Source organism: Monodelphis domestica, chromosome 5 (assembly GCF_027887165.1).
Source record: "Monodelphis domestica isolate mMonDom1 chromosome 5, mMonDom1.pri, whole genome shotgun sequence".
Lineage (NCBI taxonomy): Eukaryota > Metazoa > Chordata > Mammalia > Didelphimorphia > Didelphidae > Monodelphis > Monodelphis domestica.
This window is the reverse complement of record NC_077231.1, coordinates 202600927-202616940: the sequence shown is the minus strand read 5'-3', so window position 1 is coordinate 202616940 and position 16014 is coordinate 202600927. Positions and strand designations below refer to the sequence as shown.

General features: G+C 48.3%; 1 protein-coding gene across 1 annotated transcript in view; it reads right to left on the bottom strand.

Annotated features, from left to right (window-relative positions):
- Positions 1 to 5472: 5472 nt before the first annotated feature.
- The window catches only part of LOC100020573 (carboxypeptidase A5), a 29908-nt gene continuing 19366 nt past the window's right edge, over positions 5473 to 16014 (bottom strand). Inside the window, exons 10-12 of the mRNA XM_007504321.3 lie at positions 13148 to 13347; positions 7054 to 7138; positions 5473 to 5794 (exon numbers count right to left, since the gene is read on the bottom strand). Coding sequence (XP_007504383.2) covers positions 5607 to 5794; positions 7054 to 7138; positions 13148 to 13347 — 473 coding nt within the window. The 3' untranslated portion in view covers positions 5473 to 5606. The remainder of the gene's footprint in view (positions 5795 to 7053; positions 7139 to 13147; positions 13348 to 16014) is intronic.

The window sequence follows — 16014 nt, the reverse complement described above, 5'->3', positions numbered from 1 at the left end:
GAGAAGAGGGGCAGGCAATGTGTTATGAGAAAGGTGAGAAGGAACAGATTCTTTTCTTTTTTAAACTTTTCCTATTAATGCCCCCGGTGGTGTGTGTGTGTGTGTGTGTGTGTGCACTGCAGGACTAAGATCAGGGTGCACATGTAAGGAATGAGGAAAATAATAGAAGAATAACAAAGGTAGAAATTATAGGAACCTTTCCTGTAAGTAAGGGTGAGGGAAAAGATAAGAATCACAGTCATAGTCACAGTGTGGGGTCAGAAGGGAACCAATGCTGGTGACAACGGGTTCAAGTTTATTGCAAACTGATAGATCTTTTAAAGGTAAAAACCACAGGAATTACAATCACCTGTGAGAAAGGTCTATGGGAAAGTGTAACAAGAATGTAGATAGTGCAGCTAGTGGGATAATGGTTGGGGCAAGATAGTGGTTCCAGGAATCATCCAGGGTTCATGGAATGGTCAGCAATCTTGTTATGGGAAACTAAAAGAAGATGGAGATGAGGGCACTTGGATTGTTCTCAGACAAACCATGAGAATTCAACCTCTGAGGAGGGCTCTCAGATCTTTATCTAAGATAAACCCAGAGATATCAACCTCTGACACTTTCCTTCTGTCATCATCAATTCTGACAGAAATGTGGCAAGGACTATGCAGTTGAAGTTAAGTAATTTGCCCAGAATCACCCAGCTAGGAAGGGTATGAAGCCAGATTTGAACCTAGTTCCTCCCAACTCCAGGCCTGGCATTCTATCCACTGTGCTCCCTTGACTGCTTCTGGGACAAATCGCCTTCATCGGGCGATTTGTCCCAGAATGTCCAAGAATGGTTTCTTGGAGGAAGAGGCACCTTAGTTGGTCTTTGAAGGAAGGGACGAAATTCGATAGAAGGAAAATACACCAGAGCAGTGGCAGAGGGTGAGGTAAGGGGAGGTGGGGAAGAATTCATTCAAGGATGAGAAACTGAGAGCAAGAGCATAGGGATAGAAGAAGGGGAGAGGAAAATGTGGGCTGGAACGTAGTCCAGTAGGGTTGCAATGTAGCATATGCAAAGACGAATATGAGATAATGCTGGAAGGGTAAGTTGAAATGAGACTGTAAAAGAGCTTTGATGGATACAGGATTAGAAATTAGACATCTCCAACCCCTGGCAATAAAGACATGGAAACAAAGAGAGGCAAAGGAAGAGGGAGACACAATTAAGGAGTGGGCAATTAGGTAGAGCTGTGGATAGAGCACAGAACCTGAAGTCAGAAAGAACAAACCCAGCCTCAGACACTTATGAGCTGTGTGATCCTGGGCAAGTTCCTTAACCCTGTTTGCCTTAGTTTTCTCATGTGTAAAATGAGCTGGAGAAGGAAATGGCAAAGCACTCCAGTATCTTTGCCCAGAAAGCCCCAAAATGGGGCTATGAAGACTCAGACACAACTGAACAGGAATTAAGAGGGAACTCAGGATTAAAAAGTCAGCAAAGAGGTAAGACCATTTTCCCTTTCATAAGCCACCTTTCTAAGAAAAGGACCCAAAATGGGTAAGGAATGGGATCCAAAATGGGTAAGGAATGGGATCCAAAAGGGACAAGGCTTTCTATAGGGAATGAAGTTGGAAAATGTTCAGAGAGTAGGGCTCAGGAAGAGAAGACAGAGAAGGAAAGGGGCACTGGGGTCAGCATGTGGACACTAAGTACTTGGATAGCAAGGTTACAAGATCTGGATGGAAAATGTTGAGAGTTAGAGAGAGGGACATCTAGGTGGCTCATAGACTGAGAGCCAGAGGTCCTGGGTTCAAATGTGACCTCAGATACTTCCTAGCTGTGTTACGCTGGGCAAGTCACTTAACCCCCACTGCCTAGCCCTTACCACTCTTCTGCCTTGGAACCAATGCTTAGTATTCACTCTAAGACAGAAGATAAAGGTTTTTTAAAGAAAGAGAGTTAGGGAGAAAGAAAATGTGGAAAACAAATTTTGACTACTTACCTAGGTCAGCCCTGCCTTTCACCACAGGTGCTGTTGTGTTGGAAGAAGATATCCTTAGACTCTATTCAGCCATAGATACTATGCCTGAGATAGTTTTAGATGACCACCTCCTCATAAACCACCTTTTTAAACCCTTACCATTTGTCTTAGAATTAATACTAAGTATGAAGAGTGGTAAAGGTTGGGCAGTTGGGGCTGAGATATTCTTAGCTCTGGAAGCCACCAGTTCTGTGAAATGAAATCAAGGACTGTGTCTCTTTGGGGGAATTACCTTATGATGCTGGAATAGGAAATCATACCCATCCCAGGGCAGCACCAGGCCAATGGCTGCCCAGCTAACCAATGGAGAAACCCAAGGCTGAAAGGAGAGAGACAATATCCAGGAGTAGTCCATGCATATCTCCTTAACGGAGCATAATCTGTGGTGTACTAACACACCTGGGGCTTTTTCTGTATTGGAAGGTCACTTGGTTACAGTGCTGAGAGAATTTAGAAGAGCTGTACCTTCTTCAGAGCTGGAGCTCCCATTGCTGCCAGAGATGTCACAAAGTTGTGACCCAAAGACGTCATCACCTCCGGAGCATCCTCCTGGTGGCCAGCCTTCTGAATGCCATGTGCCCAAACTTTCCATGTCTCTTTCTAGAAACTTGTATGCCATAGGGATATCATCATCCCACAAAAAGCCTTTCCATCTTTGGTAGGTCCTATTGTTGTTAGTTCTCTTCTGGAATAGCTTCAAGAGCTCTGAGTCACCTTCCATGAGGTCCATCAGAATAGAAAGGTGGTATAGTGTTAGATTTAAAATCAGGAATTCTTAGGTTTAAATTCTGTCTTGAAAATTAGTTTTGTAACCCTGGGCAAGTCACTTAATTTATCTGTTTCCTCATCTATAAAAATATGAATGAAGAACTCTAAAGAGTTCCCATCAGCTCCAAATCTATAAGCCTAAGAAAAAGAAGAAAAGGGAGTATGTGTTTTTTATGTTTTACCAAGTGTTTCCCACATCCATGACTTCATTGATTTCTTCATGATAGCCCAGTCAGTTGGGATCTCAGATGTAGAGATGAAAGAGATCTTGGATGCCATTTTGCCCAGCCCATTCATAGGATAGGCAAGGAGACTGAAGCCCAGAGATGAGGTGATTTACTCAAGGTTTGAAGGTGACAAGTCAGGCCTTCTTAACCCCATTGTGATGATGAAGAAACAAAAGAGATGAGAGGGAAGTAAGGTAAGACAAACAGAGATGGACACAGAGAAACAAATGGGCACAGAGAAAGATGGTGGGGGAGAAAAAAGGGGGAAGAAAAAGGGAGAGAGACACTCAGAGAAATGGACACAGAAAGAAGAAGAGAAGGAGAGGAAAAGGGAAGAGAGACAGAAATAGAAAGGCAGAGGGAAATTTAAGTGACTTATCCAAGGTCACAAACTAACGGTTCAGCGAAGAAAGCATTCCATCATCCCTCTCTTTTCTTCCACCTAGCCAAAGAGAAATATGCTTAGGAATATGGAACAACTTCAGTGTCTCAAAGGGGGGGGGGGGGCGGGCTAGAGATCCTCAGGTGGTCTCTGGCTTTTGTGGCTGTTTGCCAAGCGAGGTAGAGCACTGAGTCAACAGAACCAAAATGATGAGTTCCATTCCCAGGTGGGTCAACTAGTTTCACTCTGCTCTTGGGCCAAAGATTTCCTCCCAACCCCAGGCATCTCTCCAATAGAACGAGGTAGGTGTGATGACTCATTGCGAACCCATTCCTCCGAACGTAATGCTTCTGCAGAACTGTAAAAACATTTCTTCTTAGCTGCCCCCACTGAGGAACCCAACCATCCATCATGGCAACCCCTCCCAACATGAGCGCCATGTTCCAAATCTGAACTCTGCCCTTCTCTATGAAGAGCAGTGGGAAGGCGGAGGTCCCTTCAGGGCCAGCTTTGTTCCTGGGCAATTCCGCAGAGTGCATTCGCTGCTTTGTGGTTGTTGCTGCTGCTGTGATCTCTGTTTATAGTATTCTCTTCCGCCAACAGAGTCCAAGCTCTTGGAAGGCAGGCATCCATGTCTGATCTCCGTTTGGGATCCTCCACTTCAGCCATTTCAATTCAACAACTGCAAACTAGGCGCGGGGAATGGAGAGAGTAAAATGCACCCCTCTCTGCCCTCAAGAAGCGAGCATGCCTTGCGAGTCCAGAGGGAGGTGCCGCCGTCTACGCGCCTTCTTCCCACATCCCGAATATCCGGGATGACTAATTAGGTGAAGCCATGGCGGGGCACCGCAACTGCAAGTGTTTTTGACGGGGTGAAGTCTACGGGGAGCAACGACTTTGGTCGCTGGAAGGAGTGCAGAGCCCCAAACGTCACCAGTTCTTCTCTTTCCTTCAAGGCTTTCTGACTCCGACGGGTCCGCACTCGCATGCAGAGAGCCGAAAGGGATTTCCTTCCTCTAAGTAAGGAACTGAACTTAAAGGATGACCGTTTAGACATAAGCAGAGAACCTCAGCAGGAGTATTTCTTCTAAAGCTCACTTTGAAGTTAAATCCCAGAAGATCGCCAGCTCTCCCTGACGCTCCGGGCTAAAAGAGATTGGGGGGGGGGGGGGAGGGGAGGGGGAGGGGAAGGAAGGGGTCTTTCTCCTTTGGGGAGGGATGGAATATAGCCGGACGGAGGTAGCGGTTCTGCAGAAGAACATCGGGTGGCGCCCAAGAGCTATCTAGAGGCGGTGATTACCGAGGACCCGCCACAGCGCTGTCCGGAGGCGGAGAAAGATTTCTAGCATCCTTCTCCCAGTCCAGCACCATCCTTAGGAAAGAATGCATGAATGCAAGCTGCCCCGCGGGGTGGGGGAGGGGCGCGTCTAGGTGGCTCAATGGATGGAGAGCCAAGCCTGGAGCTAGAGGTCCTAGGTTCAAATTTGACCTCAGACACTTCCTAGTTGTGTGACTGGGCAAGACACGACCCCAATTGCCTAGCTCTTACCGCTCTTCTGCCTTGGAATCAAGTCGGAAGGAAAAGGTTCAATAATAATAATAGCTGAATCACTCATTTGAACCCTGAGAGGCAAGTACTGCGGGGGTGGGGTGGGGGATGTTACTATTACTACACTCATTTGGCAGAGGAAGAATCTGAGGCAGACGGAGGTTAAATGAATTGCCCAGGGTCACACGGTCAGTAAGTCCAAATTTGAAGTCAGGTCTTATGATTGCAGGCCCAGGGTTCTCTCCCATCCCATTCCCTAGTCCCGTTCTCTCTCCATGGTACTATGATCCGAAGGAGAGTTTGCAGATCCTTTTGGTTGTCATTTATTCAATACATTACTTAATTAAAAGTCTTCTGGTTTTCCATAACTGGTCCTCCAGGGAATATAAGGAATGGCGGTGGGAGCTTTCCTGCTTCCGATGCTGACCCAAACTGCGCTTTGGCCTTGGGGTGGACTTTCCGGGCTCCCCCTGTAAGTCCCTGTGCCGCCGCCCCCAGACGCAGGGAAGAGAACACCCATTTCCGAGGCAGGACAACGGGGCTAAAACGTGTTTTTATTGCTCGGAGGACAGAACTGGGGGGGCGGGGGGGAAGGCTGGCTGGAAGCGGAGGCACAGGAAAGGAACCGCTCTGGGTCTGGGGGAGGAAGGAGCCACTTTTCAGAGTGGCTAGTAGGGGTGGTCAAGGGCGTGCTTCATGATGGTCAGCAGAGCCGGCCATGTCTCTTCAGCCGTGGGGATGATCTGACTGGCGGGCAGCAAAAAACCGTAGACGCCGGTGTCCCGCAGCTCGAAGGAAAAGGAATACTTGATGTTGTGTTCATAGGCCCAATCAATGGTGATCCCATTGGCCACATCTGTGAGGAGAAAAAACGTGGCCACCGTCAGAAGCGCTTACTAAGCTCATCAGCTTTTCTTCCATGGGAGCAGCGAAGGAGGATGTCTATGGTGCTGGGAAAATAACCAAAAGGTGGGCGTCGGGAGGGACGGGCTGGTAAACTGAGGAGAGGCTGAGGAAGGCAGGGATGGGAAACGTGTTCACAGCGACAAGGAGATAGTCACTTTTTAAAAACCCTTCCCTTCCATCTTGGACTCAATGCTGTGTATTGGTTCCAAGGCAGAAGAGGGATAAGGGCTAGGCAATGGGGGTCAAGTGACTTGCCCAAGGAAGTATCTGAGGCCAGATTTGAACCCAAGACCTCTTATCTCTAGGCCTGGCTCTCCATCCACAGAGCTACCCAGCTGCCCCCTAGTGTCACTTCTTGAACAAAATGGTAGTGAAAGTCTAGAACATTCTAAGATACTTTTATACAGTAGGCTTCTGTTTCACAAGACCAATAGGATCTAAGATACTTTCTGTACATTGAAAATCATGCATAGGGGGTGGGGGTGGGCGGATGGGTACTCAGTGGACAGAGAGCCCGAGACTGGAGGTCCTGAATTCAAATTTGACCTCGGAAGTGTGGGCGAGTCACAACCTGCATGGCCTAAGACTGAAGGTATGAGGTTAACAAAACGATACATCATGGCAACCCCCACTATTTAGTCTGCATTTTTTATTCTAGGCACTTGATAATTTTCCTAGGGCTTGTCAGAGCTCCTCCCTCACTACTCATTATGAGTAACTAAAGCGTTAACTCTGCTCTCGCAGGCGCCAAGCAGGCGCTCCAGAAGAACGCCACGGCATGACGCAGTGGCTTCCAGGCTGCCAGACTGTGCAGCTGTGGAACGTGGCCTCCTGACAAACTCCTTCCGGCTACGCCCTCCTGCGCTGGAGCCCTGCCTCGGCATGGGCCGCGTTTGTGTGAAACAAGGTCCCGCCGTCTCCTCGAAGACATAAATACAAGGGAACCTTCTCGAGCCTTTCCCATCTCCAAAGTCCGCCTGTCTACTACGGCCCCTGTAGAGGAGCATCCCCTCGCCAGGGGGCCGCCGGGAACACGAGGTCCGGGCACACGAAGGGGCCGAGAGACGGCTCCCCGCATGGAATGAGAGGCTCTCTGGGGGAGATGACGGAGAGGAAGCAAGCGGGTCTCAGCTGGCTAATGGGCCAGTGGGGAAGGCACACGTGGCCCCGGAGTCTGCCGGGGTGGGGGAGGGGGGAAGGCTCACTCACAGATGGTGTTGATGGTTCTCCCAAAGACGTACTGGGTTCCGTGCACCTGGGAGAGGGCTTCCACGGCCTCCTGGGCCAGAGCATGCTGCAGAGAAACATCACCAGCGTTAGGAGAAGGGAGGAAGCAGGGCCTGGAATCTCTCTCCGAATGGGCACTGGCCCCGAGGCAGGAAGCTCGGGTCCTAGTCCTGGCTCAGCCAGGAACTTGCTGTTGGGTCTTGGGCAGGCCGTCCTAGGCCTCAGTTTCCTCACCATTTTTTTTGAGCCCCTACCTTCAGCCTTAGAGTGAATACCAAGGCAGAAGAGCAGTAAGGCCTAGGCAATGGGGGTAAAATGACTTGTGTGGTACCCGTCTGCTTCATGTGACCATCAAATAAATTGTTTCCCCTGGCAGCCAATGCATTGGAGGCTGCTCTAGCCAGACCAGTAAGCCTAGACGACTCCATCTTTCAACCCTAGTTGGCTTTGCCTTTCTGTTGAGTGAATGGAGAATGGAGAAGCAAGAGACACGGCTCTCCTGGCTCAGAGATCTGGGCCTGGAAGGACTGGAGAGTTGAAACCCTCATTTTACAGATGGTGAGGGTGAGAGAGAGCAGGGACATGCCCAAGGTCACACAGTTAGTGTCTGAGGTTGGATTTGAACCCAAGTCTTCCTATCCATTATGCCACTGTTCCAGGCAGGGTCAAAATCCAGCCTTCTGGCCCTGTGCTTGATCCCTCAGTTTAGGTGGAACTCTTCTGTCTCTGACCTCACATTGCTCATCATTTATAATTCTCTTATCTTATAACATTTACATTTGTGCACACGTGGATGCCTTCTTCCTCCTCCACCACCTCCCCCAACAAAACTGACTCAGTAAAATAAAGGACCCTCCCAGCCTCTAAGGACGCCCCAGCTACAATAACCTGGTGATTGCTACAGCATGGACATTCTGGCCATCAATGCCTCTCATAACCATCCGTGCCTGGTCATCCTGTGTGCCCAGGCCAGTGCTAAGTGTGGATTGGTGTCTACTGTGCTGCCAACAAGATGCTCCCCGGCTCAAGTGCTGGTGGCCCTCCTCTGCTCTCACTCCTGACCACCCAGCTTCCTTCTGGCCCCAACTGAAATCCCATCTTCTGTAAGAAGGCTTCCTCACCCCTCTTCACTCCAGGCCTTCCTTCTGCTCATTATTTCCTTCAGTACTGTACATAACTTGCTTTGTCTAGATTTGTTCCCATGTTGTCCCCCCACCCACCCCTCTTGGACTGTAAATTCTTTACGGGCAGACACTCTCTTTTGCCTCTTTTGGGATTCCCGGCACTTAGCCCATAACAGGTGCCTAATAAATGTTGATTGATTGATTGGCCATCCCATGCAACTCTTGTTTGCTTCCTCTGTAGCTTTATCATAGGAGGGGCACCCATGGTCTAGGAGACTTCTGAGGCTCAGTTGACATTGTAAGGATACTGGTGGATGGCAGAGACTGTCCCCATCTCTGCATGTCTTATCTATCAGCATTTTCTGTTTATGGATGTCTCTGAGGACTACCTTCCATGAATCAGCTTTGATATTTTCCTGTGGTTCCAACAATATCTTCCTTCCTAAAATCATTCTTCTTCCCATGAATAGTGCCAATCATTAGGTGTGGAGTCAGAGGGTTGAGATTCAAATCCCACTTCTGATGCTTATCTAGGTAAACTTGGACAGGTTACTTTATCTCCTCAGGCATCATTTTCCTTCTCTATAAAATAAGGGGGACCAGCCTCGATGGCCTCTAAGGTTCCATCTAGTTCTAAACCTTTGATCCTTTGAATCATACAAGGAGTCAGACAAGGTAGTAGTGGTAGTCTCTCGGTGATTGAGAATGACTATTGTCTTTGTGCAGTTTCATCTACGGTGTACCCCCATGTGACTTTGGAGTCCAAAGGCTGAGGCACAGAGTTTGTGGCACATGGGGCATGGAATGCCAGTTGTTATGGGAGGTGCGGTTGTGGCCTGGTGTTGGCATTCATGCGCAGCGGCAAGACGTCGACGTCGCTCATCTTCAAAGGTGGTGGTGGCATGGTTAATGTGGGTTCGCCAGCTGCTTCTGTCAGAGGCAGCCAGTTCTAGTTGCTTTGGTGTAATGCCAGCCCATTTCAAGTTGGACTTTAGCTGATCCTTGAATCTTTTCTTTGGTCGGCCTTGTTTCCTGAGTCCAGCTGACAGTTCACCATAGAATGCCTGTCTTGGTATTCGCTGTGGGTCCATGCGGATGACGTGTCCAGACCATCGTAGCTGGGTTTTGAGGACCATGACTTTGATGCTGGTGGAGCTGGCTCTGTCGAGGACTTCCTGGTTGGTGATTCGGTCCTGCCATCAGATCCTCATGATTGACCGGAGGGAGCGTTGGTGGAATTGCTCCAGCTGTTTCATGTGCTTCTGGTACAGTGTCCATGTTTCACAACCGTACAGGAGCAAGCTGAGGACCACTGCATTATATACTTTGAGCTTCATCGCAGTGCTTACACCTCTGTGTTGGAGGACTTTGCAGCGCAGCGGCCCGAGTGCCTGGCTGGCCTTTTGGATCCTGGCATTAATCATGTGGTCTAGGGATCTGTTGTTGGCGATGGTGCTGCCCAGGTACTTGAAAGTGTTGATGTTAGAAAGCTGCGTGCCATCGATTGTAATGCACGACTGGTTAGTTGGCCTCCCTGGTGCAGGTTGGAACAGCACCTCTGTTTTGCTGAGGCTGATAGTCAGGCCAAAGAGTTTTGTTGCGGTGGAGAACCTGTCCACAATGGTTTGGAGATGATTTTCTTGGTGGGCCATGAGAGCACAGTCATCTGCAAAGAGAGCTTCCAGGATGAGTCTCTCTGTTGTCTTTGTTTTTGCAGTCAGGCGGCGAAGGTCAAATAGTGAGCCATCCAGTTGGTATTTGATGTAGATGCTCAGGTCTAGATCCATCCTAGCATGTCGTAATACTTGGGTGAAAAATAGGTTGAATAGTACCAGAGCGAGGACACAGCCTTGTTTCACGCCATTGGAGATGTTGAAGCGATCGGAAGTCTCTCCACCAGATAGGACTTCCCCTGTCATGTCAACATGAAAGAGCTGGATCAGTTTGACGAATTTTGCTGGGCAACTGAGCTTGCTGAGGATCACCCACAATGCGTCCCTGTTCACTGTGTCGAACACCTTTGTCAGGTCTATGAAGACAATGTAGAGACTTAGGTTCTGCTCAAGGCATTTTTCCTGCATTTGCCTCACTGTGAAGACCATGTCGATGGTGCTGCGATCTGGTCAGAAGCCACATTGTGATTCAGGCAGGTTCTGCTCTGAAACAGATGACAGGAGTCTGTTGAGTATAACACGGGCGAGGATCTTTCCAGCAGTGAAGAGTAGTGAGATGCCTCTGTAGTTGTCACAGGCTGCTTATGAGCCTTTGTTCTTGTATAGGGCTATGATGGAGGCATCTCTGAGTTCTGGGGGCATGTCTTCCTCTTCCCATATGCTGGTCAGCACTATGTGGAATGCCTGGAGCGCCTTTCCATTTAAGGCCTTGTACACCTTGGTTGGGATTCCGTCTTTACCGGGTGCCTTGCCTGCACTCATTTGTTTAATGGCTTTTTGGACTTCCTCTATTGAAGGAGGGACATCAAGTTGTTCAATGGAGCGGTTTTGGGGGATCTGGTCAAGGGCGCTTTGGTCGACTGAAGAGGGTCGGTTGAGAAGCTGACTGAAGTGTTCTTTCCACCTGTTGCTGATGCCTTTTTTATCTTTTATGAGAGTGTCACCGTCAGAGGATAGCAAGGGAGTGGTGGTGGGTTTTAATGGCCCATAGACAGTCTTGAGGGCACTGAAAAATTCTTTGTAGTTTTTCATATCAGCAAACCGCTGGATTTCTTCTGCCTTTTTTTCCCACCATCGATCTTGCATCTTCCTGATCTCACGTTGCGCCGTGGCTTGGAGAGACTTGAATCTGTCCTTTTTAGGAGCAGAGTTTGGGTTATTTTGCCACTCCATAAAGGCTTTGTTCTTCTTGCTCAATAGGTCTTCAATAGCAGTGTTGTTCTTGTCAAACCAGTCCTGGTGGTTGTGTTGTTTTGGGCCTAGGACTGCCTTTGATGTTTCCTTCACTGCGTCTCTGAACTGGTTCCATTTCTCGGTTGAGCTTCTAGTGAGTGGTCCCTTGGCAGACAGCTTGTTGTCCAGGCAGGACTGGAATGTTTGCAAATAAGATGGATCTCTAAGATGACTCACGCGCGTTTTGGATGGCAAGGCGCAATGAACATTTGAAGAGTCGCTCTAACCAATCGGTGGTCTGTCCAGCATTCAGCTCCTCTCATGGCTCTGGTGATCTTTACATCCTGGATGTCTCGCCGGCGTACAATGATGTAGTCAATGAGATGCCACTGTTTTGATCTTGGGTGCATCCACGTTGTTTTTTATTTGTTCGCCATTCTGAACACAGTGTTCATGATGGTGAGTTCGAACTCTGAGCATTTGCTGAGTAGCAGTAGGCCATTGTTGTTCATTTTGCCCACACCGTGTTTGCCAAGCACTCCTTTCCATCTTTCATGGTCCTGGCCAACATGGGCATTGAAGTCTCTCAGTAGTATCAGCTTGTCATTTGTGGGCACTGAGTGCAGGACAGCACTCAGGTCAGAGTAGAACTGCTCGATGGTCTCCTCTGTGCTGGTCAGTGTTGGGGCATATGCGCTGATGATTGTGGCATACCGGTCTTTGCTGAGAGGCAAACGGATCTTCATGAGTCTCTCGCTGATGCCCACAGGCAAGTCTGGCAGCTGTTTGAGCAAACTGGTCTTGATAGCCAGGCCAACACTGTGGATTCTGTCTTCATTTGAGGCTCTACCTTTCCAGAAGAAGGTGTATCCAGTGGTGGGTTCACTGAGTGATCCCTCTTCTGGTAAGCGTGTTTCGCTTAGGGCTGCGATGTCGATGTTATATCACGCCAGCTCTTTACCGATTAGAGCTGCTCTTCTCTCAGGTCTTGGGGTATTCTCTCTATCCAGTAATGTCCTGATGTTCCATGCTCCTAGTAGGAGTTTCTTTGTATTTTTTCTTTGATTTCGACCGCTTAAAGGGATGACCCGCCAGCCGCGGTGTGCTGACCGGGTGTTTATAGGGCAGGCAATGTTTGGGACACCTTTTCTAGTCCCCTCCCTTGATTAGTATGAGCAGTGCTGTCCTAGAGAGGGCTGCTCAGTCGCCCAGGATGCTGCCAAACGTCCCTGCTGCCCACAGGGCCGAGCGACCACTGGTTTGTGGGCCGCCTACGTGCAGGATCGTGACTACAACTGCCAGTAGTCACCTCCACCTGTTGTGTTGTCACTCCCCCATCGCCGCAGGTCTTGAAGAGGGTGGACGGGGTTAGGATAGATGAGTGTGCACAAAGATACTTGTGTGTGAAAGAGATTTAAGTGGAAAAGCTGATGCACAGAGACAGTCCCACTCTCTCGGCTTTGGAAGCCTGCGTCCAGTGGCACGAAAAATTGTTACGTCTGGAGACTTCCTCAGCTGCATTGGATGGCCATGTTGTCCTTTGTGCTCCAACATGCCCTAAGCACTCCACAGTGCTTTGCTGCGTCGCCGTCTCAGCCGTTGAACCTTCTTATTGGTTTCTTCCATCTGTTCAGCCGAAGCAGTCTTCACATGCTGGGTGAGCAAAGCCCTGGTTCACCATGGGTCGACGACCCAATGGCTACCCTCACAAGGTTTGGCCGGCCTGTTGAAGCCGTTGCCCGGGGTGTGGCCGCTGCCACATGCTAGCAGCTACTGGGAGCCACAAGTGAGAGTTGGGTGTCAGGTGGGGGTCAGAGGCTGGAGAGCTGCCCTGGAGGGCACAACAAGCCCTCCATACCAGAGATACTACCCCTCCCTGTGCACCCCATACACCCCATACACAGACAGGGTAGGAGAACAACTTCCACATAGGGCATTTAGGCTTTTATCATGTGCATTGTGGAGGGTACCTGTGTTCTTTTCCTCCTTTAAACAGAGGGTCTGACACAAACCCCTGGGAAGTTGCCAAATCGGTCTTTCCAGTCTGCTCTGGGAAAATGGTTCTTCTCTCCCCATCCCATCTCTGCAATGTGGAAGGAATCTTACCAGTTCTTCATTATCATGAGTAGGCTCCTTCCTATAGCCATAGGGATACAGGAGCATCTGGGAATAGCTGTGGATGGAGATCAGGGCCTTGAAATGCTTGTGCTTCTGGATGAAGTTGGCAACAGAGGCCACTTCTGGCTCAGAGTGAGGGAAAGGTCCATGGTAGGTCTCTGAGCAAGGGTTCTTGCTAGAACCAACACCTAGAATTAAAATAGAAATTATACAACTGTAGTCTAGAAAAGCAGTAGGGTATAATAGAAAGAACCCAGATTGTGCTATATAAAACAGTGAGGGGGATTGTTTCAGAAAACCCTGGGAAGACTTATATGAACTGATGCAGAATGAAGGGAGCTGACCCAGGAGAGCATTGCATACAGTAACAGCAATATCATAACAATGATCAAATGTGAAAGATTTAGCTACTCTGATCAATTCCAAAGGACTTCCAATGAAAAATGCTATCCATATTAAGAGAGAGAGCTGATGATCTCTGAGGGCATATTAAAGTCTATTTTTAACTTTATTTTTCTTGTCTTTTTTGAGGCATCATAACCAATACTGAAATATGTTTTACCTGACTTCATATGTATAATTGATTATTGCTTACCTTCTCAATTGGCAGAAAAGGGGCTGGAGGGAGAGAGAGAATTTGGAACTCAAAATTTGAAAAAATGAATGTTAAAATAATGGAAATGAAGGAAGAAAGAGAGGGAGAGAGAGAGAGAGAGAAAGAGAAATAGAGAAGAAAAGAAGGAAAGAAGGAAGTGTGAATTTTAGATTTACTCCACCCTGCTTAGTCTTTAGAATTCTAGCAACCAGGAATGTATACACCCCCACTAAAGGGTTGACTATGAGGGAGGAAGGTCTGTGGCCCAAGTGTGCTAGCAAGTGATAAATCAGAAACAACTGACCCCCTGGGCTGTCCAAAGTCAAGATTAAGCCACAATTGGTGCATGTGAAACACAGGAAATGATGTAAAGAACTGCCTTTATATTTCTGATCACTTCCTGTGAGAGGGACTTTTGCATCTTTGGTGGTGGAACTTGACTTGGAGCTCAAGCGTGGGACCTCAGACAGCTTCCCTGAGATGATCATGTGGTGAGTGCAAGGCTTAATCCCCTTTCCCTGGCTTTCTGGAGGCACTAGCCTCCAAGGAGGCCCCTCATCTTGGAGGAGGCCTCATCGCTGGAAGCCAAGCTAGATTTAATCTTCTGGGAAGGCCCTTTGTCTGAGGCCTCTGAACTCCCCCCTGGCTCACTCCAAGCTGGAGCAGATCTTCCCCTTTCTCTCTCTATCGTTCCTAACTTCTTCCTTCTATTTTAAATAAACCACCATAAAATTCCATTCTCACTTGAGTATTTCATTGGGATTTAGAATTTAAATCCCTGGCAACCACTAAAAAATATATTCAGTCTCACCCCTAAAATTTACCCTTAACAGAAGGAAAGAAAAAAAGGAGGGAGGGAGGGACATGGGTTAGTTTTGGAGTCAGAAGGCCTGAGTTCACTATACCAGTGAATATATATAGTACCTTTGTGTCCTTGGACAAATCAATAGATTCATCTGTAAAGTGAGGGAGCTGAAAATAAGGGCCCTGAGCTCACAGAGTCACAGATTGTCTGAGTGGAAGGGGCCTCAGGAGCCATCTAACAAAAACCACTGCAAATTCTCTCTCAAATACACTTAGCAGGTGCTTGTACAGCCTTTGTTTGAGGCCAACCAGGGAGGGGATGATGTTTCTCCTCTCACTCTGGGATGCTCTTTGGCCTATGATATAGGACCTTGAGTAAGAACTCCAGAGAAATGGTCCTATCAGGCAGGTGGTCCCCTAATTTCTTGGCAAGTCACTGACCCAGCCTGGAAGCTCTCTGTCCCCCTAGATGTCTCAGCCCCTCTCCAAGAGGATTAGGACAGTCTTGGGGCTCCCATCAGCACAGCTAATCTCAGCTCCCTGAGTCAGAGTAACACCAAAGAAGGCCCCTTTGGAGGACCCTTGTCTTGTCCTGATCCCTTCCTCCTGGAGATTTCTAAGTTCGTGGTATACTGGGTCCAGGCCTAGAAATCAGGACCCCTGGGCTTCCCAGGACTGGCCAGGTGGTATCAGGCAAGCGATTTGACTTCTCTTGTCCTCAGATCCCTCCTCTGTAAAATGAGCGGGCTGGGCTAGAGGAACCCTAAGGCTCTTTCCAACTCTTAAAAACCCGGCATTCTAAATATCTGAGAACAGGAGGCAAATAAGCATAGGGTTGACTACTAGGGCTTGTAGGACAATTATAACAAATATTAGCTTACATATATAAAGGCTTTTCCTCACAAAAACCTTCAAAATACGTAGGACAAGTATCACTATTCCCATTTTATAGACAAAGAAACCAAGGCCTAGAGAAGTTTTGTAACTCACCCAAGATCATCATGAACAGAGTTAGGCCTTGACCTGAGACCACTTGCCTCCCCATTCAGGCCCCTATGTTGAAGTGAGATATTTGTAAAGCATTTGGCAGAGTGCTTGGCACATAGTAGGTATTTTTTAAACCCTTACCTTCCATCTTAAAACCAATACAGTGTATTGGTACTAAGGCAGAAGAGTGGTAAGGGCTAGGCAAGGGTGGTTAAGGGACTTGCCCAGAGTCGCATAGGGCGGAAATGTCTGAGGTCAGATTTGAACCCAGGACCTCCCATTTCTAGGCCTGATGCACAATCCCCTGAGCCACCCAGCTGCTCCCATGATAGACATTAATAAATGCTTGTTCCCTTTCCCCCTCCATTACACCACTCTACTTGTAAGGGCTCTCGTTCTTTAAGCATTTTAATTAACTGTATTTTCTCCCCTTATGAAAAGGTATAGATGACTGCAGAGCCTTCTTGAA